The sequence below is a fragment of the Mus musculus genome, chromosome 10 (genome assembly GCF_000001635.26).
Source record: "Mus musculus strain C57BL/6J chromosome 10, GRCm38.p6 C57BL/6J".
Taxonomy (NCBI): Eukaryota; Metazoa; Chordata; class Mammalia; order Rodentia; family Muridae; genus Mus; species Mus musculus.
The window spans coordinates 41,487,169-41,514,295 of NC_000076.6; the positions used below are offsets into that span (position 1 = coordinate 41,487,169).

The window sequence follows — 27,127 nt, forward strand, 5'->3', positions numbered from 1 at the left end:
CACTAGAGTGTGTCAAGCAAGTTTTATTGTTAAGCTCTTAAGCTCTGTCCCCCTCCTGCTGCAAGCAGTAGGCTAGGTGAGGCTCTGAGCCTCGGTCCTGGGTCTCCGTTTCCCTTGTCAGAACGTGCAGCATCTCAGCCTGGGCCCGACATAAGCCCTTGGCCTCCTGCTTGTGGAAGAGGTAGACTGCACCTGCTACCAGCACCAGACCCACACTGGGTATGCAGAGGATGATGGCCACTTCCCTGGCCTCTTCTCCTGCAGCCAGGACACACAGCAACACCAGAAGGGACAGCCCCCAAACGATCACATAGCCAGAGAATGCAGCCCACCAGCGAGCTTTAGCTATGCCTAGCCCCAGCTCTGTCCTGGCCTCCCTTAGCACGCTGATCAAATCGGACCTTTCCAGTGGGCCTGGAAAAAGAGAGAACGTAGAGCAGGGGAGGGTCAGGATGGAGGCGGGGCTGCCTTAAAGTAGAGGGGGCAAAGGAAATGCTGCTTACCACAGGCAGTACAGGGGTCTTCCTGAGGGGGGCTGTGCTTCACATACAAAGTAGCCATGAGGGCCTCGTGATCAGAGAAGGGCTTGTCACTGTGAGGGTCACAGCCTGTAGTGGTTTTCAGAGTCTCACAGCAGACGTGGAACTCAGAGACTGCCTAGGAAGAGCAAGAACATGGAGAAGCTTAAATTCTCCCAGAGAACCAGCCGACAGGATTCTATTCTTTAGCCATCAGTGGCCCAAGACTGTAGCTGAACTAAAGCGTGGGCTAGTGACAGAGGAAGGAAGATACTGGAGAAGGCACACCGGGAATAAGAGCCTGACCTTGTAAAGCACGTAATCAATCCGGATACCAGACGGAAACGGTCCCAGGTCCTGCTGGCTGACGTAGCAGTTCTTGGGTACCATGGTACAGCCATCATCAGAGCCCTAGGGAAACAGGTGGCTAGGATGCTAAGAGACAGGAAGACTGGAACAAGTGTGGAGTTGGTGGGAAACAGTCTCTCACCTTAAAGTCCTCAGTCTCAACGAAAGCATCATGGAGCCCTGTCCACTCTTTCAGCAGGCAGCAGCCCAGGTCTTTGGGGTGCATATTGAGGTCTCCACACAATAGAACCACATCTGCATTCTTGGATGTGTGGCTGAGTTGGGGGAAGAGCGGCAAGGAGGAAATTCTTCCCTTATTATGTGCCCTCTCAAGGATAACTGCCACTCCTCAACCCCCGTCCCACCCCACAGCCCCCATCAAGCCCAGGCTCACACACTGGATGAACTGGGCCAGTTCCCAAGCTTGGGCCACACGGTGTGCAAAGTAGATGTCCTTCTGTCGGCTGTACTCAGCATGTAGCTAAAGTGGAATAGGTGAAATCAAAGAGAAGGCTGTCTGAATCAAGCTTGTCATCTGTCACATGGCAGAGTGTGACAGGGAATGGGTGAACCTTGCCCAATGCTAGCTTCTGATCCCATGCCTTATCCCCAGGCAGCAGAACTAACTAGTGGCGTCTCTTCTCCACCATAGCATTGGGCTGCTTGACCCACTGCCTAAGCCTGGCTAGCCCCACTCACATGAGTCACGTAGGCATTGAGCACCAGTCCACTTAGACGGAGCACCAGCAGCCCCACAGACTTCCCACAGAACCAGTCTCCATGATGGAACTGCAGGCAAGAGAAGACAAAAACTCAGGGTACTGACACCCTCCTGCCAAGGCCCCAGGAAGGCTGCGTCCAGTCTGTGTTAGCAAGGATAGGGAAGAGATCCTTACCATGTAGGGGTAACCATTCAGACTGTAGACATGCTGGAAGATTTCCTGGATTGGGTGTTTGGAGAACACACAGAGGCCACTGCCTATCATCCCGCTGAAAACCAACTCTTGCTTAATAACCAGAAGAGCAAGGAGGGGAGTACCCAGCCAGCCCTCTTCCCCTCCGCGGTCTCCCAGCTCTACTGCTAAGATCAACCCCAGAACAAAGCCTAAGACAGCAGCCCTTGCAAGATGAGGGTGACGGCCTGCTCTTCTCACACCCAGAGGAAGAAGATCGAGGGTGCAAGCAAGAATGTTGGAGAGCTTCCTCGTCTGAGAACAGGCTGAGAACACAGGCTTTTCACCTTCTGAAGTAGTGTGCATCTGGATAGGTGAGCGATAGCCTTTGCCTTAGGTACTGGAAGTCCTGCTCACTCCACACCTGAGGAAGAAGGTGAGGATACTTGCTTGGATTTCATCCCAGACAGAACAGTTTTCCTGCGCCGCCTGCCGCCTGCTGCCCTCCTCCAACCTAGCCTGCCCTACAACCTCACCTCCTCCAGGAGAGCCAGATCAAAGTTTTCCAAGTTCAGAAAGTCTCCCAAGCGCTTCATGCGGTCCGCCCTATGTTTGCTCAGGTAGGGGATGTCCCTAAAAGGGGTGGAGGACGCAGGGGGCAGAAGAGATGGGTCAGCAGTTCAATTTCCAGCAAGCACATGACAGCTTACAACTGTCTGTAACTCCAGTTCCAGAGAATCTGGCACCTTCACACAGACATACATACAGGCAAAACACCAAATGTACATAAAATAAAAGTAAATCATTTAAAAGGAAAGACATGGGCCAGGTTTGGGACGATTACTGCTGTCATCACCTCAGCTTTGGATGATAGGGACTTTGGTGATTGCTGCAACCACCCAAGCTCTGGTCTTTAGGCGATGTGGACTTTGGTGGTTCGGGAAGGACAGGGTCTAGCTCGGCTGAAGAAGACCTGCTTCCTTCCTAGGCATGTGCGAGAGGGGACTGGAAGGTGGCTCCGAGGCTGCAGCCCACGCCTGGGAGCACTTACTTACCAGCAGTTGAGATTGAAAACTCTCAGCCGTAGAGAAAAGTTGAGCTTCATGGCTGGAGTGCTTCGGAGCAAGGGCGGCGAGGCGGATTGCGCGCACAGGCTTATTGCCCTGTCCTGCGCTGCCCCGACCCAGGAACGCGAGCTGGTTGGGGGTGGGGGGCGACTCCTGCGTTACTGGGACAAAGGCCGTCCTTCCACCCGGAAAGAAGGTCGGCTGCAAATCCCGGGCTGGCTGCGCGAGGCCGCCGGCAGTCCTGGAAGGAATCTCGGGTGGACTGTTCCAGATTCTTAGGTCCTTCGGTGGGTTCTCCGCACCGCGGCCTACAGGTTCCTCCCTTGTTCCCGGCTCGGCTTCCACCAGCAACAGGCTTGAAGTTGATGCGAGGCCCCGCCCACGAACTCACTCAGGTCCCGCCCCTTGCGGGCGTTCGGGGAGGAGCCACGCGGTTGCCCTGGCGACTCGCACTATTTGTGTTCCGGGCTCTCTGCTGTCCCTGCCATGGCCACCCAGCAGCCGTGCCGGCCCAAGTCGAAGCCCCCAGCATGTCACGTGCGGTTGCCGCCCGAGCCGCCCCTGAAGCTGAAGGTGGTGGGGCTCTTCAAAAGCTCCAGCTTTCAGGTGTCAAAGACCATCGCTGAGGTAACCCCTCGCCCCAGACGCCGTGCGCACCTCAGCCCCCTGCCGCGGTGTCGCCTGCGCTGGCGGGCGGGGGTCCACGTTCTGTCCTAGGGCTGGATGGGGGCATAGAGAACAAATGCTGGTCGCAAGGAAGGGCGACCTGGAAGAGACTCGGAGCGCGAGCGAGCGTTCGCGGGGATCCGTATTGGGAAAATGGTAATTTCGGAACACCTATGCATGGAAATGCTAGTTCACGTGAAATTTTTTATTGGATTATGGATTTACAAAATTCAAAATTACGGGAAAATATTCAAAAGCTCCAGCTTTCAGGACCATCGCTGAGGTAACCCGGTGCCCCAGATACCACCTCAGCCTCCCCGCCTCTAGTTTAAAAAAAAAAAAGAAAAGAAAAGAAAAAAACACTTGTGATTTTTTTTAGTACTTTAATTTTGGAAGGGCCTTTCCTTTATAATTTCTGTAGTTGTTTCTGCATTTTAGCAGAATCAGATACTTTTCAGATTTTTAAGAGATGTCCCAGAAGTGCTGTGAAGAATCCAAGTATGAATTTGTAAACATGTAGAATGATATTTTATGCACCAGGAAACAAACAAATGTAGCCAGGTCAATCATGCCGCAGCACGCCTGCTACCTGGAAACAGGAAAAAACCTGGGGGGTACGGTGGTGAAATACACGCAGCCCTGAGCCAGCAACTAGTTTGTTTGTGCTTGTTTTTTCCAGCTGGAGAGCAAGGGCAGTAGAATTCACCCTCAGAACACACACACACACACACACACACACACACACACACACACCCTTGCTTGCTCTAGCATCCAGAGTGAAAGTGCTGTCTTGTGTGTGTGTTGGAAGATGAAGGCTTAGTGCTTGTGTTTGTTTCTTTATTGGGTTTTTTTTTTTTTTTTGGTATTTTTGAGACATGAACCAGTGTCTTACAGCTAAAGTGGCCTTCCTTCCTTCCTCCCTTCTCTCTCTCTCTCTCTCTCTCTCTCTCTCTCTCTCTCTTTCTTGTTTGACTCTCTTAAGACATTAATATTTCCTGTGGTTGTTCCACACTGCAGGCAAAGTGTTTGCAACCTTTTTTTTTTCTTCCTGGGAAGTTCAATTAGTAAATATGTTAGGTGTTCTGGGACACAGTCTTAGACTTATGTTGAGAAAAACAGTGTGCCCAGGTATGGTAACACAGGCACCCAAAAGGCCAAGACAGGAAGTTGATGGCCAGCCTGGGCTACATAGTTATTAATACTTTGTCTTCATAACAAAGCAAAGCGGTGGACACAGGATATAAGTGTTCTAATAAAACTTTATTGTAGGGGCTGGAGAGATGGCTCAGGGATTAAGTCACAACAAACACTGACTGCTCTTCCGAAGGTCCTGAGTTCAAATTCCAGCAACCACATGATGGCTCACAACCATCCTTAATGAGATCTGACTCCCTCTTCTGGAGTGTCCTTAAGGAGATCTGACTCCCTCTTCTGGAGTGTCTGAAGACAGCTACAGTGTACTTACATATAATAAATAAATAAATCTTTTTAAAAAAGACTTTATTGTAGATGCTGAGTTAGACATATATAATTTTGATATAACATGAAATATAATTCATCTTTTGATTATTTTCAACCATTAAAAGATACAAAGGGCTGGTGAGATGGCTCAGTGGGTAAGAGCACCCGACTGCTCTTCCGAAGGTCAGGAGTTCAAATCCCAGCAACCACATGGTGGCTCATAACCATCCATAGCAAGATCTGACTCTCTCTTCTGGAGTGTCTGAGGACAGCTACAGTGTACTTACATATAATAAATAAATAAATAAATAAATAAATAAATAAATAAATAAAAGAAAAGATACAAAATTATGTTTGACTGTCAGTTCTTTCAAAAACTGTTCAGAACCGGGCATGGTGGTGCACGCCTTTAATCCCAGCATTCCGGAGGCAGAGGCAGGCGGATTTCTAAGTTCGAGGCCAGCCTGGTCTACAGAGTGAGTCCCAGGACAGCCAGAGCTACACAGAGAAACCCTGTCTCGAAAAACCAAAAAAACAAAAAACCTGTTCAGGAGTTAACTGCTATAGAGGATATTAAGTCAACAAAACAATGTTTTTAATATTGTAATAATGTAATTTTCCCTTAAGTTTCTACTCTTGTGACTATATTCAAATATGAAGATGTATCAATGTAAATTCACTTCTAGCTTAACTGAGGATATTTGATTATAATCCTAGTATGTTTGTGAGTAATCCCAGATGCTTGATTCATAGATTTCGATTTTTAAAAGATAAGGATAAATACTAGTACATATTTTAATTTGGATGTAGTCCTTTCTATAACAAATGTGTTATGAACAAGCGTAATAGGGCCTAATTTGAAAACAATTGATCTTATTACTTTAGATAATTCCTTACTTGGAAACAGCGATCATCTTGTAGGATTGTCTGAAACTGAACACAGACTATGGAACCGAGAAAAAGTTCCATTGTTTGGGTACCACAGTCTTAGAAGGCAAGTGGCCAGGTTGCTGTCACCATCTTGCACCCATCCCAGAGTGTGATATGCTGTCTGTCACCCAGGCTTTCTTCCTCTTGAAATCATCTCATCTGATAGAGAACGCGAGACCCGTGCCTTTTAGACCACAATGGGGCCTCAAAGCATCATCCTTAGCAATCAAGGTTTGGTTCCCAGCACCATGTCTGCCAGCTTACAGCCTCTTAGAGCTGCAGTTCCAGGACATCTAATGGCCTCCAGTCCATAAGCATTCACACTCAGTGAACATTAACCACCTCTCTTCCCAACACAACACGCACATACACATCTTTTTTTTTAAAGATTTATTTATTTATTATATGTAAGTACACTGTAGCTGTCTTCAGACACTCCAGAAGAGGGAGTCAGATCTCCTTACGGATGGTTGTGAGCCACCATGTGGTTGCTGGGACTTGAACTCAGGACCTTTAGAAGAGCAGTCCAGTGCTCTTACCTGCTGAGCCATCTCACCAGCCCCCTACACATTTTTTTTAAAGTCTGTTTTAGAAGTAATTTTTCCTGTTTCGCACACATGTAAAATGTTTGGCCAAAGCACACTCAGTTCTAAAACCTATCCAGAAGCCCACACTTACTCCTTTCCCTGAAAGGCAAAGCCATAATAGTGCCCCTGTGGTCATTCTCCCTACATCAATAACTTAAAGCAATAATATTTGGTTTTGGTTTTGGTTTTGTTTTGCTACAAATCAAGCACCAATAGATCTGCTGAGATCTAACAGCTTACTTTGGGGGGAGGGGGAGTCCTAAAAGAACATATCAAATCCAAAAACCATTGGCATAAACTCATTTACTGAGTTATGTATCAATGTTCTACTATATACCAAATGAGGTAGCAATATAGGAAAACTAAGACATGCCCCTGCCTTCTCAATCTTGTTCCCTAAAGGTGGGAGATAACCGAGTCAAGATCAAAGTGACTTGGTAGACCCTCTGGGCACAGGACAGGGCATCTCAGGCTGTGCGGCCTGCGTGTGCTGTGTGAAACTCCCTGAAGAGCTCCTTAAGTTGGGAGGAAATGATTTTGACTTTAAAAAGAGAACTTGGGGGCTGACATGATCATGCAGGGAGCAGATTACGTGCTGTGCAAGCATGAAGACCTGAGTTCAGATTCCTGGTACCCCTAGGAAGCCAGGTGTGTTGGAGTACATGTATAACCCTTAGCCTGGTAAGGGGAGACGGGCTCTCTGGCCAGCCAGTCTAGCTGACAGCTCCAAGTTGACTGAGAGATCCTGTGTGTGTCAGCAAATCCGCTGGGGAGTAGCAGTGGAAGGCTCCTGGCCTCCACACGTGCACCTCCAGTGTACCCCCAAATAAGTGAGTAAATACATAAATGAGACTTTAAACTGTCTTATCTTGAAACCTAGACTTTGAAAACCAGCTACCCGTACAGATTTGAAGATCCGGTGATAGTTCCTCTTCAAGAGTTTGCTTGGGATCAGTTTCTGGAGGAGAAGAAGAGGGTAAGGAATCTGTCCGCGTGGGGGGAGATTGGCAAGTACGTGCATTGTTGGGCAGTTTGGGGAAATGACATACCCAGCTGCAATTATTTTCTCTTAATTGTGTGCCTTCCCTAAATTATTTTAATCGTCTTCACAGATATCTTTCCTAAACGGTATACTATTTCCAGGATGTCCTTTTAGGTAGCATGTGAGAGAGATGCATTTTAAACTGCCAGAGATGATAGTTAGCCCCGATGGCTACCATTCCTTCTTTCTGTGTTTCTTACACTTCCTGTGACACCCTGGCACTCGGCGTACAGTGTCCTGGCCCTTAATCCAGAAAATGTAGGTATGTATATCAGGGATAACAGAGTTGTGTGGGGCTCTTGTCGGAGGAACTCTGCTGGCAGAAGCCACCCTCCCATGAGGCAGCTTGTCTTAGCAGGAGCTTTGTTCTCTAGATTTCTCTTCTAACAGTACTTTTAAGAACCCAGACCTGCCTCAGGACTAGCAGAGCTTGTTTGGAATAGATAGTAGATGAGAGGAAAGCTTACTTCTGAGATGCCACCTCCCTGAAATGCTCCCAGATAGTCTTACCTGGAGCCTAGAGGGAGAAGGATGTGGGTACGGCATTTTGACTCAGTCATGTGTCATGTGGGAAGGTCATAACAAACACTTGTACATAGTGCTCAAGATATGGAGGACATGATTCTAGCATTGGGGGATAGGGAGGAGGGAGACACTCAGGACCTTCGACAGCGAGGAATAACCACTGGTTCTGATTTGCCTGGGATACCGGAAGTCCAGTGTTAAACTAAAGCCATGAAAGGAAAGCGGGACAGTTGGCCAATCCTAGCATAAGACATTTCTTTAATTATTAATTTTTATTTATGTGCATGGGTGTTTTGTCTGCACAACACATGCATGCCTAGTGCCCACGGAGACCAAACGAGGACACTGGATCTGGGCCTAGTGTTACAGTTGTGAGCCACCATGTTGCTGCTAGAAATTGAACCTAGGTCCTCTGGAAGAGCAGCCAGTGCTCTTAACCACTGAGCCATCTCTCTAGCCCCTACATAAAATAGTTTTGGAAAGTTTTATAGTCTAGTGTATGATATTACCAACTAGCCTCACATTGTCTGCCTGCAACGGTCTGTGGTTTGTATCCATGTGTAAGGTCGTCTTGCACGGTTCCACCTCCCCCTGACACCCTGGAACCCTCCCCTTCCAGCCCAGGCTACCTTAGATTTGTGTGCACTCTCCTGCTTGCTTTCCCCCTTGGTCTGATGAGGTCTTCTAGTTCAGCATTGCTGCTTTACTTTGTCTCTCTCCTTTCTTCTTTCTCCCACCTCCATACCCATGTGTGTCACCTTAACCTTATTAGTGTCAACCATGTCTGTGTTGAGTATAGAACTTCCTGGCTCATTGGGTCCTAGTGAGTCAGTTCATTAGGTTCTTCTGGCCTTGTGCTTCTGCAGAATATAGTGCTTCCCTCTAGACGCAGCTTCAGGGACGGTGGGAAAGCCTGTCTCTCCACCCATAAACAAACAAACAAGGACAGCATCATAGAAGTTAGTAGCAGAAAGCTCTAGAAAACATCAGGGCCAGGCTGCTGTCTTGAGGCCAGCCAGCACATGTCCTGAAGTGCGTCAGAGACAGAGATAAAGTGTTTACATATGTGTGCCTCCTATCATGTTCCACTGTCTCAGTGAACAAAATGTCCACAGTTACGTTTCCCTCTCTTGCCACAGGCTTGAGTCTTACGGAATACAGCAAGAAATCTAAACACACAGGGAAGTGATTCGCCATTGATCATGAACAAGTTTGCTCTCTGGAGTGAAAACCTGGAGCAGGTTTTAACAAAGGCACACAAAGCACGTTAGAGGATAGTAGGGCTCCTCAGAGGAGCTGGCAGTACAGCTCGCTGGCAAGTTGAAGGCAAATTGTTGCTCAAACTCATACTTCTCCAATTCAGTCTTAAGCCCGGCTGGCTGGTGGGAGCAAGAGGGACAGATGGGGCACTTCTATGTCCTATGGAGAGGCTACATTGATACTTCGTGTTGTAGAGAGGAATCTTAAACACAGATCAGCAGGTAGACACTGCCACATTCTTTTCTGTTGGCTTATCTTGGATGCTGTCTAGAGAGTATCCAAATCTGTCCAACAGAGAGTGACAGTAAATAATCAGGGGAAATCATGGGAGGGGTGAGGATACTATGAATCTCAGAGTCAAGGTTGGCCAGAGGAGCAAGTGTGAACTTGGAACGACTGCCTTTGTCTCTACTTGCAAGACAAGCTAACCGAAGACAACTAGGGGAGGCATAGTCAGGATGCTGACTCTGTCTTCCAGATGGCTAGCTTTCTGCATGAAGCACAGCTTAAAGACTCAACTCTTATTCCTGATCACTGCAGCTTGTGGTGACAGGCAGCAGGAACTTCAGTATTTTTGCTTATAGAACCAGCATTTCCCTGGATTTCACTAGAGATGCAGGATTCTCTTGTCAGCCCATCATCCCTAGGTCTGGCAATCATATGGGCTCACAAATCAGCTTCCACTATAACTTCCAAATGGCTGCACCAAGTCACTCATGGTTTGCTGGGGCTGGCACTGAGAAACAACAGGCAGGGTCTTCTCAGTGGCCGATGTTTCTCTGACCACAGGGGGGGGGGGGCTTAGGAAGTTGATGGCGGCATCGTATGGATGAAGATGAGTTTCATCTTCAATGTAAAAGTGTTGTATAAACTCCTGTTGGCCCCGGAGGCATTTTCTATTCTCCTCTGTCCAGAATAATCACTGTCCCATGCCTGGGCCCCATATCTTTATTGCACGCGCTGGACCTCAAGGAGAGAGATGTACCCATTTCTTCCGAGGTTAAGCACTTCTGGGGCAGCGATTTTACTTCCTCATGATGTCAAACCTTATTTCAGTCCCGTGGTTTAACAGTGGTAGGTTGGGATCCAGAAAGGCCTGGGGCTGATAGCATCCATGCCACTGGCTGGTGAACCTGTGCGGTCATGAAGCCTCATTGACATTTCAGTAAAATAGGTTTTGTCAACGCTCGTGCAATAAATGAGAACTGCTGTTTTATTAACTTTAACTAAACCTGCTTGATTTTTAACAATTCCTTTCACGCTACAATTTCTTAACGGGAAGTACTAAGAATTTGATTCCAAAGTTCCTCAGCATTGTCTGTTTCCTGAGTCTTGACTTTAGTTCTGAACATTGAAGTTCTATCCTTTCCACATACCCCTACCAGTCTGCCTTACTTACTTGAATGTGCGCAAGCACACGCAAACACACACACACACACACACACATACACACACACACACTCAGTTCTTTGCATGGAAAACCATGTCTTTCTCAGACCCTCTTCCACAAATGCACACAGTAAAATGCACCTCATAAATGGAGACAAAGAGTGCATTTAATTCAGAAATTAATGCAACAGACATTCTATGTACATATTATTATTATTATTATTATTATTACTACTACTACTACTACTACCAGATTCTATCGGTCTCTGATTACAATAGTTTAAAGATTGCTTTTTAAGTTATTCTCTTTTCTTCATTATGTTAAGAGTCTCAAAAATGGTAAGGATTTTTTTTTTGACAGCAGAATTCTAAAAGATGGTTTTTAAAAACATATTTTAAGAGATGAGATTCTGGAGTTGGCCAGTCGGGCTGTAGAATTCTTGTCAAGCTCTGGTGTGTGGGTTTAGCAGTTGTTTCCTTCTGTCATTATTTCCCCTTTCCCTGTAGGAACTGAAGGGTGAAACCTGGGTCTATTCCTCCTATGTGATGTGTTTTGTTAATGATCAACTCCTGGGTAACGCATTTGATCTGAAGAAGTGGGCCCAGAAGGTGTGGGATGTGATCGATGTCCGGCCCTCCGCTCTGTATGAGGCGCTGACTCTGGACTATGCCACGAAGTTCTTAAAAGACACCAAGGCAAGTTACACAGATTTCTAATAGTATTGGTTCGTCATCAATCGTTGATATATTCACAAAGTAGATACATGGGACAAGGGATTAAGGTGTAATCCCCAGGGACCTTATTAAGGCAGTTGCAAAGGATTATGGGTTCAGGGTTTGGCTGAATCTTTGTTATTATATAATTATTAAATATTCTAGTGATTACTATTATTAAATATTATCAAGAATCTTTATATCAAGGCATGTGTACCACGCTATGCTTCAGTGATATGTAGGTTCTGGGGGGTTGAACTCAGGTCATCAGGCCTGTATGGTAAGTAAAAGATTTACCTGCTGAGCCACATGTGTGCAGGCACCCTCAGAGGCTAGAAGAGGGCTGAAATGAAAGGCTTTTGTGAGGCCCTTGATGTGGGTCCTGAAAACTGAACTTGTGTCCCCTGGAAGAGCAGCCAGTTTGTTTCATCTCTGAGTCATCTCTCCAGCTCTGGCCCTGAAATATTTTAATTAGTATTTTCTAACAGCTACGTGAGAGCTACTGCATTGAGATGACATCTGAAGTATGAAAAGTGGGAACTAAGATTAACAACCAGCACCTGAGGAGTTTAGCTGAACTACAGGATGAGGGCAGTTTAAAGCAGGAAAGAATTGGCAACAGCTGTAGCGGCAAAGATTGATAGGAAGCATGAGTTTCATCAGAGACAGACAGACAGACAGACAGAGCAGGGAAGGATGGTGTCCCAGTCTGCTTTCTGTAGTAAATGCCATGACCCAACAACAACTTGGGAAGGAAGGGATTTTGGTCTATGGTCCATCTTCAAGTGAAGGCAGGGCAGGAGCTTGAGGCAGCAACCAAGAGGCAGGAACTGATGCTGGCCAGCATTGTGGAGGGATGCTGCTCACTAGCTTGCTCCCCCTAGCTCGCTCAGCTACCTTTCTGTACAGTCCAGGATGGCATTGCTCACGTTGAGCCGGGTTTCCTCCAGTGATTAGCAATTAAGAAAACACCCCACAGATATGCACACAGGCCAATATGATCAAGGCATTTCCTCATGTGAGGCTCCATCTTCCCAGGAAGATGTATAGGTTTGTGTTACACTGACAAAAACTTATCCAGGACAAAGATTTAAAAAGAAAAAAGAAAAAGGAAAAAGACCTTTGATGTAGTAACCTCTGCTCATGCTGGCCTGTGCCCACAGAATGACCCACTGCTAGGACCTGAGTTGGCAGAGGCAAAGACTTTGTCTCATGGACCCTTGTTTAACTACTGCCTTGAACAGGAATGAAACATATTGGTACCTAGTGTTGGGTTGAATAAACAGTGCATTCAGAGAGACAGGAGTCCGGAGATACACAGTGTTCCCAGGAGTGTCAGTAGCAATAAGGAGAGAATGAGAGCCTGAGCCACAAGTCTGGGTGTTAGCGGTGTGACGCTACTGTGACTGCCTCAAGAAGCCGGATGGCTATTGCAGTGCTGCTGACACTCACCGTTCACAGGGAAGCTGGGGAAATGGCTTTAGAGACCAGTTAGGAAACAAGGGAGGTCAAACACCAGGGAAATGGCCAGCGCCATCCATGCCAGAGGAACGTGTAGCCAGGATGCCACCCCAAGTTCATCAGGCACGAGTCGTGGGTTCAGGCTGCCACCCTCAACATGGAGAGTTGGATCTTTACAATACGTCCTGAACCCCAGGACTTCAGAGCACTTGTCTGGCAAGTCTAGGCCATAGGTCTCTAACCTGCCTGCCTCTCACAGGGTGAGAAGAGGGAGAACTAGGCCCTTGAACATTCTAGCAGTGCTTATAAAATAACACTGGGTCGTTGCCCAGATAGGAAGGATGATTAGATGTTACATAGATTCGGAAACCCAGCAGCAGATGCTAAAGAAAACAGACCAGCCTATGGTTTACTGTCCATTCTAAACCAGAGGTTTTTGTTTTGGTTTGGTTTGGTTTGGTTTGGTTTTTGGTTTTTTGAGACAGAGTTTATCGCCCTGGCTGTCCGCTGTCCTGGCACTCACTCTGTAGACCAGGCTGGCCTTGAACTCAGAAACCCACCTGCCTCTGCCTCCCGAGTGCTGGGATTCAAGGCGTGCGCCACCACTGCCCGGCTGATTCCCAGATTCGTGAGGAAGAAGACAAATTATGCACTGCATTAACTAAGTTAACTTTCTGTTATACGACAGTGATGGCCAAGTCTGAAATACACTCCAGTAAACGTATGGCTGACCCTAAGAGAAAAGGGGGATAAAGACTAAGGTATTCGTTTTGGGTGTCTTTTTATTTTGTTTTGTTTTTGAAACAGTGGGTTACTCCGTAGCTCAGGCTAGCCTGAAACTCACAATATAGCCCAGTTTGTCTTTGGATTCACAGCACTCGTCCTGCCTCAGCTTCACAAATGTTGGGATTACAGACAGGAACCTTCATGACCAATTTTGGATGCCCTCTTACAGGGCTAGGCAAGGCCTCAGAAACAGTTGTGTCTGCGGGAAGTGCTGCATCATGTGACACGAGAGGACTGTAGCTCAGGAGAGGGTGAATGAAGAGAACCAGAAAGCATATCCCCTTCTTGTTCCTGCCTAGGCTGCCAAAGCCACAGTGGCCTTAATTTCCCAGTCGGAATGGGTGTGGCTTGGCTCTCGCTGGTCTCCACAGTCTCTGAAAATCCAGGACACACAGTAACCAACTCCATGACACTCACTTGGATCTTTTCCCAAACCTACTCAGAAGAGTACAAAAGAATCCCTAGTTTGTTCCTTTCCCCAGGAGGACTGTCCCCTGTTCTTTTCCACTCTGAGCTCTGGACTTTGTGACCTGCTAGGCCATGGTAAGTTAATACTGTTCACTACTGAGAGGATTTTTAACTACTATGTAATGTGGGTTATAAAGACTTGGTAAAATAAAATTTAAAATTCTTTTAAGTCATTAATTTTACTGTTGAGTTTTCTACTGGTATTATGGCTTAGCTTGTATTTGCTGTATTGTGGTTAAAATCTTATCACTGAAAAGAATGCCTTATTTTTTTTTTTAACATTTCTAAAACTTTCTTACACAACGTTGACCTGCATTATTTTTTCTCCCTAATTTTAATAGCATGATTTTGTGTACTTGGACATTTGTATTGATCTTTCTCCAATTGGAAGACTGATTTTTGAGGTAAGAGAATTTTGCTATCTTTTTCAAATAAGTTTAAGGCGTCTGTAATTGATGAGTATGGAGTAATCTTTGAAACCTTTCATCTTTATTTTATAGCTGTATTGTGATGCATGTCCCAGAACATGTACAAATTTTCAGGTCTTGTGCACAGGAACGTCAGGATTTTCTGAGAGAGGCACAAAGCTTCATTACAAAGATTCGATTTTTCATCGAGTAGTTCAGAATGGTTGGATACAAGGAGGAGGTGAGCTGAAAACTAAAACTAAATAAGTTCCCAGACTTTCACGCATTTACCTTTAGAGAGTTCATAAAGACTTAGGCCTGGCCTCCAAGTTGCCTCTACCTCCTGAATGCTGGTATTAAAGGTGTGCACTAACAAACCTGGCTGGATCTACTTGTGTGTGAGGGTGGGTAGGGTGCCTGCAGGTTTGTATGCACATGTGCAGAGGCCAGAGGTCAACCTTAGGTACCATTCCTCAGGAGATGTCTGTTGAGATGGGGTGTCTTACTGTGATTGGTGCTTGCCAGTTAAGCCAGGGTGACTGGACAGTCAGCTCCAGGATCCACGAGATCTCCAGCATATGCCAACCTGCTTCCTTTTTCTGTGGATGGTGAGGATGAAACTCAGGTCTTCAGAAAACACTTTACCATGTGAGCTACCGTCCCAGCACCTAGAGAATCTAGTTTTATTCATGTTCAAAGGAAATTGAATAGATGGCTCTGTGGTGAAGAGCACTTGTTCTTGCAGAGGACCTGGATTCAATTCCTAGCATTGAGATAGCAGCTCACAGCTGACCATAACTCCAGCTCTAGAATGAACATAATACATAGCAAAGCACACATATAAAATCGATATTTGCTGGGCATGGGGTGCATGCCTTTAATCCCAGCACTGAGGAGGCAGATTTCTGTGACCTGAAGGCCATCCTGATCTACAAAGGAAGTTCCAAAACAGGCAGCATTGTTACACTGAGAAACCCCGTCTTGAAAGAACTTTCCCCATTTTGTTTGCTCAGTTTAATCTTAGCAGTCCTCGGAAAAGCAAAGTGAAACCCAAAGAAGTAAGTCGATCTGTGTGAGCATTTTCTTTACGTTGTGACCATATGATAATTTAATATTTCTCAAAGGTTTTCCATTATAACGTACTGAATCGATAAACATGGAAATGATTGCAGGCTAACATGAAGTGATCATCGAGTGTTTTCAATTGGGCGCCTTACTCTAGATGTAAGATGTAAGCAGAATCAAACCTAAGGCACCTGCTCTTTGTCGCCACTGCACTCTGATCTGGCTGTTGTCATTTCTTAGATATAGTACAGGGGCGCGGAGACGACGGAGAGTCTATTTATGGACCAACGTTTGAAGGTAGGTAGCTTTCAAGTTTGTCAGTCATGGTAACTGATTATTCACACTTAAAAGAATTCAAATAAGACAACTGGTGATAATATCTAGTAGAGACGAGAGTTTAAAACAGTGCTACCCTTCAAACTGGAGATGTTTTTAAAGTGTAGCTTTGTCTTACTGGCACTGGAGATGTAGTTGAGTTGGTAGTATGTCTGCTTGCCTAGCATGCATGAACCATGGGATTAATCTCTAGGCCACGTCAACTGCGTATGGTGGATCCTGCTTGTAATCCCAGCACTGTTGAGGTAGAGACAGGATGATCAGGAGTCCAAGGTCATCCTCAGATATGTAGAATTTGAAGCTAACTTGGGCTACATGAGACTGTCTCAACTGTCTCTTGGTCCAGCCCACAGAGGCTTTGTCTATACATTCACTGGCCTGTTTCTTTAGGACAAATCCCAGTGTACTGAATAGTTTCCTCTTATTGTACCAGGTGGTAGGAATGGTATTAAGGATTACTAGAATGGTGGCAAAATGCCAACAAAGCCAATTTGAAGAGGCTATCACTCATCAAAGATATGGGAATTTGACCTCCAGAAAAAATAGCAATTGCAATTGGTTGGAGGCCAACATATATTTTAAACCCACGACTTCAGAATGATACTGAATTATAAAATAATCTAACTGGTTCCCTTTGGAGGAATGATAGAAAAAGAGTTCATTATCTTGGGGCTAGAGAGATGGCTCTGTGTTTAAGAGTGCATAGTGCTTTTAGCAAGGCTCTGAATTTGTTTCCCAGCATCCGTATCAGGTAGCTCTCGGCCACCTATAACTCCAGCTCTAAGGGATCCAGTGCCCTCTTCTAGACTGCATGGATACTCTCACACACATGCACATATACATGTATTTAAATAAAAATAAATATTTTCTAAAAAATTATCTTGAAAACTGAGGTAAACATCTATTTGTCCTCTGTGTGAAATATATCAGTCTATAGATAAAGAGAAGTATCTAAGCTAGATATGGCCTCACATATTTAATTCCCAAACTTAGGAGGCAGAAGTAGGCAGATCTCTGTGGTCAGCTTGTTCTACATAGTAAGTTCCAGGATGGCCAGCGCTACATAGTGAGATCTATCTCAAAAATAACATTAAGATAGATACATATTTAGATAGATACTTAAATGGATAGACAGACAGATACTAAATGAAAGAGAGAATCTCTTTATAAAGTATTCCAGAGGCTGGAGAAATGGTTCAGTGGGCAAGAGCACCTGCCGCCCAAGCGTGAAGACCTGAATTTGGATTCTAGCACCATAGAAAAAGCTGGGCATGGTCGTATGTGCCTGTATCACATGTGTCCCAGGTGGGGGGTACTGGGGCTTATGATGGCCAGCTTAGTTCCAGGTTCAATAAGAGACCCTGGCTTAAAGAAACAACTGAAGAGTGGTAGAACAAGACACCCAGTGCCTTCTTCTGTCCCTGTCTTAGTCACTGCTCTGTTGCTGTGAAGAGACACCGTGACCAAAGCAACACTTACTGAAGAAAGCATTGACTTGGGAGCTTTCTTACAGTTTCAGAGGGTTAGTCCATTATCATCACATTGGGGAGCAGGTAGCAGGCCCAGAGAGAGGCACTGGGCCTGGCATGGGCTATCAAAACCTCAAAGCCCACTCCCAGCAACACACCTACTCCTACAAGGCCACATGGCCTAATCTTTCAAATAATCTATGAACTGATGATTAAGCATCTAAATATACCAGTCCATAGGGACAATACTCAGTCAAACCTCCATAGTCCTCTGTAAGCTTGTACACAGGTTCAGGTACCTCTACCTCTCCCCTCCTCCCTCCCCCTCCCCCTCTCCCCCCTCCCCTCCCCCCTTTCCCCCCCTCTCCCCCCTCCCCCCTCTCCCCCCTCCCCCCTCTCCCCCCTCCCCCCTCTCCCCCCTTTCCCTCCCTCCCTCTCCCTCCCCACCTCACCATAGTTAATAAGTGAGAAAGAAATACTACAGTAGAATAGCAGCTCCTTCTGACCACGGAGAGACATAGGTGTGGGCCTTTGTTGCATTGGCCCCTCTGAACATCACAAAGACAAAGACAGCAGAAATTCTGTGCCTCTGTTGATCTATTGAAAGGCTGCACTACCAAGGGGTGGGGCAAGCCCCTGCATTCAGCTATAGTCAGTTCCATTACAGTGTGATGTAGTCCAAAGAAATCTCCTTACTGGGGCTGGTGAGATGGCATAGCAGTAATAGTGCTCACTGTGCAGCCCAGGCTAGCTGTGTTCAGCCCCTAGAACCCATGCTAGAAGGAGAGGCCAGTTCCAAAATGTTGTCCTCTGACCTTTACATGCCTTGTGTGGCACATATGCACACATATACAGACACACATATTTTAAATCCTTTACAGAAAGCATACTCTCTCTCTCTCTCTCTCTCTCTCTCTCTCTCTCTCACACACACACACACAGAGAGAGAGAGAGAGAGAGAGAGAGAGAGAGAGAGAGACTATTTTACATCCTTTTACAGAAAGTATCAGGGGTGGAGAGATGGTTTGGTGCTACAAGCACGGGCTGCTCTTACAGACAGCCTTGGATTGCATCCCAGCACAAGTGCCTGGAGCTCCAGCTCAGGGGATCTAATGCCCTCTTGTGGCCTTTGTGGATATCAGACATACACACAAAATCAGACCAGAAAAGGGCATCAGATCCCTTTACAGATGGTTGTGAGCCACCATGTGGTTGCTGGGAATTGAATTCAGGACCTCTGGAAGAGCAGTCGGTGTTCTTTACCGCTGAGCCATCTCTCCATCCCTTGTCCTTAAGTTTCATCAGTGGCATATTAAAGCACAAGAGACGGCTGGATGAGTAAGGCACTCAAGGACCAGATCTCAGATCCCTAGCAACCCTCATAAAAGCTGGACTGTCTTGGCAGCCTTTCTCTGATTTAGCACTAAGAAGGCAGAGACAAGGGATTGTCAGGGCAAGCTGGACAGCTAGGCTTACCCAATCAGTGAGCTCTGGGTTCACTGAGTTACCTACCTCAGTATATATAGTGAGGGTTCTCACTTGCCTCAACCTCTGGCCTCTGCATACAGTTTTATGTAACTACATAACTACTATAATAACTATAGGCTTTGCCTTGAAAACTACTGTTTGTAGAGGTGGGTCTGTGAAGAGTTCTGTGAGTCAGGCAGGCCTTGGAATTGTAATCTTTCTTCCTTAGTTTGAGGCCCAGCTATCTAGGTAGCTATGTGTTAACTAACTAAGCTAGCATTGAACCCACCACCTTCTACATTCCAGGTTAGGTACCTGACCGCTGAGCTAAATCACCAAGTCAGAACCTTGTAGTCAGTGGATAACGACTTTGTCGTGCCCCACTTGATTTAGTACATCTGAACTTGGAGGCTGTTAGCCATGTTTCTGTGCCGAGCTATCTGACCAAAGCATTTAGGGGAGGGGAGGCAGGGCTTGTTTGGCTCACAGCTGGGAGGTGTGGTCCAGCATGGCAGGGAAGGCGTGGCAGTAGCAGAGAGGTAAATTTGATGCTCAGCCCGCCAGTGCTGTCGCCTTGAGAGTGACTACTCCCTGTTCAGTTAAACCTTTCTGGAAACGTCTCCTGGACACTCCCCGAGCTGCATTTTCAAGGTGATTGAAAATCCTGTCAATTTGGCAATGAGGTTAATTATCACAGTAACAAATCTGGGGACGAGACTTCTAAAAATGGTAGCCTCCTCGGCAGCTCTGTTCTTTTCCCGGGTAACTTTACACATCTGCACGTATACACCCCAAGCCATCCATCCCTCAAAAGCCAACCCACAGGAGGCTGGAGGTGAAAGTGGCCTTGAGTATGAGAGGCAATAAGCACAGACTGCTTTCTTTATCATAAATATGGAGGAGCACGCCTGAGACAGTAATGGGACGGGGGTCCTGCTCACAGAGGACAGGAAGCACCGTGTAAACTGTAGAGACTGGTGACTCCACTGTATTTAAGGGCTGTGACAGAGCTCTGTGTAAGAGCTGCAGGCGGGCCAGACCCGTGATGGATTTCAGAAAGGCTCATGCTGCTCACATCAGTTGTCTGAACGAAGCTGCACTGCTGAACAACCCAGGCACTCTGTTGCCATTTACTGTGAGCTTCGCGTATGCCAAGAACAGTAGTTTTTAAGCTGTGTAAGCACAAATGAGCTAAATGTTCAAGTAGTAGTTCTAGTAAGAGTTTACAGCTTTAGAAAAGTTTACTTAAATATTTGAAAGTAATTTAAACTAATAGGGATGTTTACAGCTTGGCGCGTGACAGCGCCTGTTACCAAGGCTTTCTTTGTTCCTTACACACTGTAATTGTTGTAAACAATACAGATTCTTCAGTGACCTGCTGATTATTCTTTCCTAGATGAAAACTTCTCGATTCCTCACAATAAGAGGGGAGTTCTTGGAATGGTCAATAAGGGCCATCACACCAATGGGTCACAATTCTACATCACACTACAGGCAGCTCCCTACTTGGATAAAAAATATGTGGCTTTTGGGTATGTATATGACAGGTTTTTCTGTATTATAGTCATACATATAAAATGTTGCCCAAAATATTTGCATGATTATTGTACATAGTCTATGATTAGCCAAAGATAGGGTTAAAAGCAAAAATAATAGACACATTTAGCAATAAAGAGTTATAACCACCTTGTTATCCATAAAATACAGAAACTAGGACTGGCAAGATGGCTCAGTGGGTAAAGATGCTTGCTGCACAATTCTGATGATATGTGAGTTCAATTCCCAGAACTCACATAAAGGTAGAAGGAGATCCAACTTCATAAAAATTGTCCTCTGATTTCAGCACACGTACCATGGTATACACACCACGCACATGAATCATACACACACACATACACACACACACACACACACACACACACACACACACACACACACATACACACACACACATACACACACACACATACACACACACACATACACACACACACATACACACACACATATACACACACACACACACACACACAGACACACACAAATTTTTAAATACAGGAATTAAACACAGCTTTGGTAATGATCTGTCTACTCATCTATCTGTCTTTCTATATGTATCTACCTACCCATGTATCTATAATAATTACTGGACTATTAGTAAGAAGCCCATTAGGCTGTGGGCCACCGTGGGTAATGGATAGACTTTCCATGTCCCCTGTGTTCTGTTCTCTGCTGGGCCCACGAGGACGCAAGCAGCCTGTCTTTCCCGTGGTGCTGTGGATCATTTCTGCAATTCATGAATGACTTTCATATCACTGTCCACTTCAACTGAATAGGCCTTTAATTTAATGCTTTCTGTGGAAAGAGTAGGAAATTAATGTTCTTCCAAAAGCTTCCAGAGGTAGCTTTAATTAGATGACTTTTCATTCATAGACTCAGAACTTAAAATAATGAGTTGTTTTCCATTTCTCTCACACCAATCAAGTATTCTGGTTTTAGAATTCTCTCTCTCTCTCTCTCTCTCTCTCTCTCTCTCTCTCTCTCTCTCTCTCTGTGTGTGTGTGTGTGTGTGTGTGTGTGTGTGTATGTTTTTTGGCTTTTTTTTTTTTTGGACAGGGTCTCACAAGAGACCCTTATTATGTAGCCCTGGCTGTCCAGGAACTCACTCTGCAGACCAGGTTGGCCTCACACTTACAGATCCTCCTGCCTCTGCCTCCCCAGTGCATGTCCTAAAGGCATGTGTTGAAAATGCATGCTTGAATTAATTTTATATGCAAATAACTTTAACTCTTCTCGGATCATTTAAACATCCTCTTTCATCTTGCCGATGTCCCTCACCCCTCTACCCCATTACAGCCGCCTTTCCCAGACACAAATGGGACCCCATAAAACTGCAATGTGCCCATTACCACCGGCCCCTGCAGGCATGCACAGCGGACAGCCAGTACGGCACTCCTCACTGACCCTCATGCCCCACACCCTTTCTCAGCCATCAGTTTTGCTATATTCGTGATTCATTCAGTAAGAGTCTTATGGGCTACCTGCCATCTGCTGTTACTGATGGTTAGAGTGACAAGACACAGGCCTGACTCTCAGAGACATTAGACCCCACAGAAAGAACCCCACCAAAAGCAAAGAAGCAAAGAAAGCGCAGGGCTGCATCTGCTCTATTTGGAAGGCTTGAAGTGGGTTAAGATTACATCCCCAAGTTCCAGAGTACAAGCCAACATCAATCCTTCTGATCCTTCTGTGGAAAGATTCCTTGACTGTCCTTGGGGAAGAACCCATTTACTGTCATCGCCACTCTTGGCCTCAGGGAGGCAGTGTGTCCCTTTTATTGTTTCAGCTGACCTTGCCCCTGAACTCTGGAAACAGTAGTTTCAGTCAGGTTGGAATATCTCCCCAGGACCCCACAGAACACAGAGGTAGCTGGAGAAAAGTAATAACAAACTAGGCAACTAGTCTTGTTGGAGGTGGATGAAATATACCTTCCTGCCCAGGGAAGCTACTGCTTCCCTGGGATCTAACATTTCAGCTTCTGGAAGCCCGCGTGTGGTTAGCAAGGCCTGGAGAACGGAAGTTTCTTGCCTATCCAAGGCAAGTCCTCTAGTGAGATGACGTTAGGACTGCCTACCAGGAGACAGTGCAGCAACCCACAGCATGGCCTTGCCCAGGGTCCCTCATGGGGAAAGAATTAAAACTGTAAGCTTGTAAGATCTCCATGCATACACAGGGTAGAAGTGTCGGGAAGAGTGAGTTGGAAATGATGCTGGGGTCCAGTCCCAGAGGGTTGTAGGTGGGAAGGGACAGGAAAAGCTATGTGAGCTAAAGTGAAGAAGAACATTAGCCACACAGAGGAAGAAGAAATTACAGTGAATCAAATCAATTTTTAGAATGAATAAGGAGTGCTTACAATGCCCTAAAGAACAAGAAACAAGCATGCCTACAGCTCAGCTGGGCTAGCTAGAATGTGAAGCCTAAGGGAGAATAGAGATAGACTGGAGAAATGGGATAAACAAGGTCTATTGGGCTGTAGGTGCTATGCATGCTTCAGGGTGTGGACTTTTTCCAAAGATGACGAGGAACTATGGAAGACTTATAAATTCTGAGCAACTTGAGTGGCTCATTGAGAAGATTTCTGTAGAAGTCAAGAGTAGACAGGAAGAGAATGAGAGTGTATCGAGTCCAGTTAGGAAGGTCTAAGTCATGAGAGGTACAGATGAAACTCTTATCTATAGCACAAGCAGTTCAGGCAAGCTGGGAGGGAGGGAGCAAATGCCAATGATATTCAGGTTACAGTCATGGAGTTTGATGACTAAAGATGTTGAAGGTGAGGGCATAGCAGGGTCTGGACCAGTGTTGTACTTTCTGAAATGATGGCAATTTATAGTCTCCACTGCCCTGTTCAGCAGCAGGTATCAGACACCCATGGCCACTGAACACGTGAAATGTGACCAGAGCGACTAAGAAAACATACTTATTTGAGAGAGAGAGATGCTGTGCATGCTGATGCCAGAAGAGAGCATTGGATTCCTGGCTGGAGACTTAGAGGTGGTTGTGAGCCTTCCAGTGGGAGAGAGCACTGAACTCTGGGTCTGTGCAAGAGCAAGTGCTCGTAACTACTGAACCATCTTTTAAATCCCCAGTTCTAAATACATTTTGATACTCACCTATTGTCACTGCTAGGTCTATAATAACTCCTAGGGTTTCAGAACTGGATAATAAGGAGATGGTATCATCCACCATGAGTGCCACAAGAGGAGGATTTACAAGAGATCAGTTGAGGCTGGCTAAGTTGCATTTAAGATTAGTACCTAAGCCAGGTGTGGGGAAACTAGGGAAGAGATGTTTAAGCAGCTCAGGGCTGGATGTACATCTAGAAGCAGTCTGATTGGTACCTGAGCTGAAGTCAGTCCCTAATGTCACCACCCTCGAACAGTCCCTGGGCTTCGCTCATCTTGTTCCTTTCTGTCTCCCTTCAGTCTGATGAAATCCTGTTCAAGGATTAGGTCCTAGATTGTGGCAGATTGTGGCTTCTTGAGCCTCTGGCACATTGTGAACAACTTAAAGCAGCGACTTGGTCTTGCATATCTTGTACCCCAATCCTCATCCCAGTAGAGGGGCACATTCAGACTGTGTGAGACCTGATTGGAAAAAGGCTTCCTGCCTTCCCTCATTAGACAGTGAATCTGCATTTATCTTCTGCTCACATGGACTTGTGTTGACGTTCGTCTTCACCCATCTCCTCTTGCTGTCACAGCTCCACAGACTGGGCAGTCTAAGAGCATGGTTCTGGGCATCCGGGGAAGGCTTGTAGACTGTCATAACATGGAGATAACTAACTCAGTCCTGTGAAAACCACGGGCCGTTCATGAGGGCAGATCCCTAATGATCCGGTCACCTCTCAAACCGCCCCCCTTGGAGGGAGCATTTAAACAGCAACCTGTGTTGGGGCTTCCAATTGGGGTGACAAAATGAAGCCCAGATGCAGATGAAGAGGATACATGTGTGCTCATGGTTGGCACTGGTCACATCTGTCAGGGTTTATATAATAGAACCTGTCCCCACTCCTGTCTGCTACTGATCCAACCCAGGCAATGGCAGAAGACACTAGTCTGTGTCTAGGCCTGTCTCCATGCCTTATTCTGATAGGTTTGTTTGTATGGGTTTTTGTTTGGTTTTGCATATATGTGTTACAAGTTTATGTTTGTGTAGCTATGTGCACGTGTGTTGATGCACTTGCTTGTGTCTGAATGTGCATGTGGCTTCCTGTCTCCACCATATTTTTAATTTTTTAATTAAATTGATCTAAACATCCAGTTAATAGGTAATGAGTTGCAGAACCAACATATCCCTATGAGAAGTTCACTTTAAGTGTGGTGATATCAATGGACTAAAAGGTAATGTTAGTCAGGGGGCTGGGAAGATGGCTCAGCAGTTAAGAGCTAGCTGTACTGCTCTTGCAGAGGACCTGAGTTAGATGGTCTAACTTTAGGGCCAGTGAGATCTGATGCTTCTGGCTTCCAAGATTCCCTGGGTACACACATGTGCACAAACCCACATAGGTATCTAAAGTTAATAAAGAGAAAGTTGGACGACTTGGATTTTGCATTGATTCTGCAATTTGACACCAAAGATATGAACAATGCAAGAAAAAAAAATAGGTGAATTGGGACTGCAACAACATTAAAACCTTGTGCATCAAAGGACACCATCAAGAAAGTAAAAGGACAACCTCAACAGCGTGGGATAAATAAAAAAATACCCCCTGGCACGGGGGATGCAGCCTAGGTGGCTGAGTGCTTGCATGTATACATGAGGCCCTGGGGGCCATCTCCAGCATCCCAGCACGAACCTGAAAGGCTTAGCTGTATTAGATGCATGCACCTACTTTTAGAGACACTCATAGACCCTGGAGCTCACCGGTGTGGCGTCAACTGGCTGGCCAAAGAACTGCAGGGATCAGTCGGCCTGTCTCTTCCATCACCAACCCAACTCTGGGGTTATACACATGTCTGCTATATCTGACTTGTATGTAAGCATTATTAGGGCTCCTAGCCTAGGCCCTCATGTTTGTGTGTAGGCACTTCACCAAGTGAGCCATCTCCACAGTTTTCATGCCACTGTCTTCTAGTGGAAGACATTAAAAGTCTAGCATCACTCAAGGGTTCTAGCTCAAGGCCAGCAAGTATCTGCAGAGGCCCAGACTAGCATGGGCTTGAGCCCTTATTCCCGTTCCCAGTGGGTGGTGGTTGAGGTGCCTAGTAGGTGCCAGACTTTAAGCAAAAGTATACCTCTGTCCTCAAGGAAGAACCAGAAGTTAACAAAAAGAAATAAATAGCTGGGCATGGTGGCGCACGCCTTTAATCCTAGCATTTGGGAGGTAGAGGCAGGTGGATTTCTGAGTTCGAGGCCAGCCTGGTCTACAGAGTTGAGTTCCAAGACAGCCAGGGCTACACAGAGAAACCCTGTCTCGAAAAACCATAAATAAATAAATAAATAAATAAATAAATAAATAAATAAATGATTTCCGGGCCAGTGAGGTGGCTTGGTGGGTAAAAAAAGCACTTGTAACACAAGCATGATGATCTGTGTTTGATTCCTGGACCCCATGGTGGGAGGAGAGAACCTCCTCCTCCTCAAAGTTGTCCTCTTACCTGCACACGTGCACACACACGCACACACACACACATATGCACATGTGCACACACACACACACCTGCACACTCACACGCACGCACACCTGCACACACACACGCACACACACCTGCACACTCACACGCACACCTGCACACTCACACATGCACACCTGTACACTCACACACACACACACACACACACTCATTCTCTCTCTCACACACACACACAAGGAGAGGGGGAGGGAGGGGGAGGGAGGGAGAGTAGTATTAAATTTTAATGTAAGAAAAACTCTTTCACCCTTATAAGCAGCACTAATGGTGAGGGGAACCTAGTATAAGTCTGAATGGCTGAAACTCTTTCCCAGGACTCTAAAGACTGAGATGAGAGCTGAAGGTAGGCCAGGAAATGGCTGGGCAGGGGGAAGGGGACGGCTATGGCTGGAAGGTACCAGATGGTTAAAGTACTGGAAGCCAATCTGTGTGGAGCAGATGAAGACATTCCTGAAGGGCAGGGGAAGGCAGAACAGGCAGGCTTGGTGGGGCACAGGAGGGTCTGGTCTTCATCTTAAGCTCCTGAGGAAATACTGAAGCCTTTCAAGCAGGGAGGTGGCATCAGATTGGTGTTTCTGACACTTCCCTCCTGACTGCAGTGGGGAAGAAGGTTGCCAGGAGATGGAGAGGCAGGCGCCAGAGCAAATGCAGGGAAGCAGGTGAAAAGCTGCAGCAGCAAGCAGCTCCAAGCACTAGTCACTGCCTGAATAGTGGTGTGGGCATATGTGCGGCAAAGTGGCACACCTAGAGCTATTAGGTAAATAGTATCTACAAGTGCGGTTAGCTATAGTTGGGTAGGACCCCATTTGTGATTGATTGTAAGCAGAATGTGGAAATTCATGACTGACCACACTTTTATTCCCTCCTATGCAGGCAACTAATCGAAGGAACCCACGTTCTTAAGCAACTAGAATTAGTCCCAACAGAGAACGAAAGACCATTGCTTCTTTGCAGTATTGCAGACAGTGGAGTTCTTTACACATGATTTTCATACCACTCTCATTTTCTGTGGTGCCTTATTGCTGTGCATTTGATCAGCTGTTTTATATTTAATTAAATGGTGCTTGATAACATTTGA

The 27,127-nt window shown here is 46.1% G+C and overlaps 2 protein-coding genes across 9 annotated transcripts; one reads left to right on the plus strand and one right to left on the minus strand.

The window, feature by feature from the left end:
- Nucleotides 1-3: 3 nt before the first annotated feature.
- On the minus strand, nucleotides 4-3,202 carry Smpd2 (sphingomyelin phosphodiesterase 2, neutral). 3 transcript variants are annotated; one of them, NM_009213.2, is made up of 10 exons: nucleotides 2,815-3,172; nucleotides 2,296-2,392; nucleotides 2,107-2,183; nucleotides 1,763-1,856; nucleotides 1,566-1,655; nucleotides 1,265-1,347; nucleotides 1,009-1,141; nucleotides 825-929; nucleotides 504-657; nucleotides 4-414 (listed from the first exon to the last, which is right to left on the minus strand). In NM_009213.2, the coding sequence occupies exons 1-10, from the start codon at nucleotides 2,862-2,864 to the stop codon at nucleotides 38-40; spliced, it is 1,260 nt and encodes a 419-aa protein (NP_033239.1). In that variant the 5' UTR covers nucleotides 2,865-3,172; the 3' UTR covers nucleotides 4-37. The 3 variants fall into 3 exon arrangements, with proteins under 3 accessions (NP_033239.1, XP_030100833.1, XP_017169351.1); XM_030244973.1 differs by having other exon boundaries at nucleotides 1,261-1,347; nucleotides 1,763-2,183; nucleotides 2,815-3,202; XM_017313862.2 differs by having other exon boundaries at nucleotides 1,763-2,183; nucleotides 2,815-3,195.
- Nucleotides 3,203-27,127, plus strand: Ppil6 (peptidylprolyl isomerase (cyclophilin)-like 6). 6 transcript variants are annotated; one of them, XM_017314117.2, is made up of 9 exons: nucleotides 3,304-3,453; nucleotides 7,351-7,446; nucleotides 11,194-11,382; nucleotides 14,130-14,190; nucleotides 14,457-14,519; nucleotides 14,616-14,763; nucleotides 15,828-15,884; nucleotides 20,256-20,391; nucleotides 26,923-27,127. In XM_017314117.2, the coding sequence occupies exons 4-9, from the start codon at nucleotides 14,188-14,190 to the stop codon at nucleotides 27,032-27,034; spliced, it is 519 nt and encodes a 172-aa protein (XP_017169606.1). In that variant the 5' UTR covers nucleotides 3,304-3,453; nucleotides 7,351-7,446; nucleotides 11,194-11,382; nucleotides 14,130-14,187; the 3' UTR covers nucleotides 27,035-27,127. The 6 variants fall into 6 exon arrangements, 4 of the variants coding, with proteins under 4 accessions (XP_006512935.1, XP_006512934.1, NP_082706.1 ...); XM_006512872.3 differs by lacking the exon at nucleotides 14,130-14,190 and having other exon boundaries at nucleotides 3,203-3,648; NM_028430.1 differs by lacking the exon at nucleotides 14,130-14,190 and having other exon boundaries at nucleotides 3,271-3,453; nucleotides 26,923-27,120.

What these genes read in the sequence shown, in the direction of transcription:
- Smpd2 (XM_017313862.2), bottom strand. Translation starts at nt 2,125, where the DNA reads ATGCACACTACTTCAGAAGGTGAAAAGCCTGTGTTCTCAGCCTGTTCT. An exon ending in TTGAGACTGAGGACTTTAAG is followed by an intron (nt 930 to 1,008) that starts GTGAGAGACTGT and finishes CTGTTTCCCTAG; the next exon opens with GGCTCTGATGATGGCTGTAC. An exon ending in AGACCCCTGTACTGCCTGTG is followed by an intron (nt 415 to 503) that starts GTAAGCAGCATT and finishes CTCTTTTTCCAG; the next exon opens with GCCCACTGGAAAGGTCCGAT.
- Ppil6 (NM_028430.1), top strand. Translation starts at nt 3,313, where the DNA reads ATGGCCACCCAGCAGCCGTGCCGGCCCAAGTCGAAGCCCCCAGCATGT. An exon ending in TTGGAAGACTGATTTTTGAG is followed by an intron (nt 14,520 to 14,615) that starts GTAAGAGAATTT and finishes TTTATTTTATAG; the next exon opens with CTGTATTGTGATGCATGTCC. An exon ending in TGGTTGGATACAAGGAGGAG is followed by an intron (nt 14,764 to 15,827) that starts GTGAGCTGAAAA and finishes GTCATTTCTTAG; the next exon opens with ATATAGTACAGGGGCGCGGA.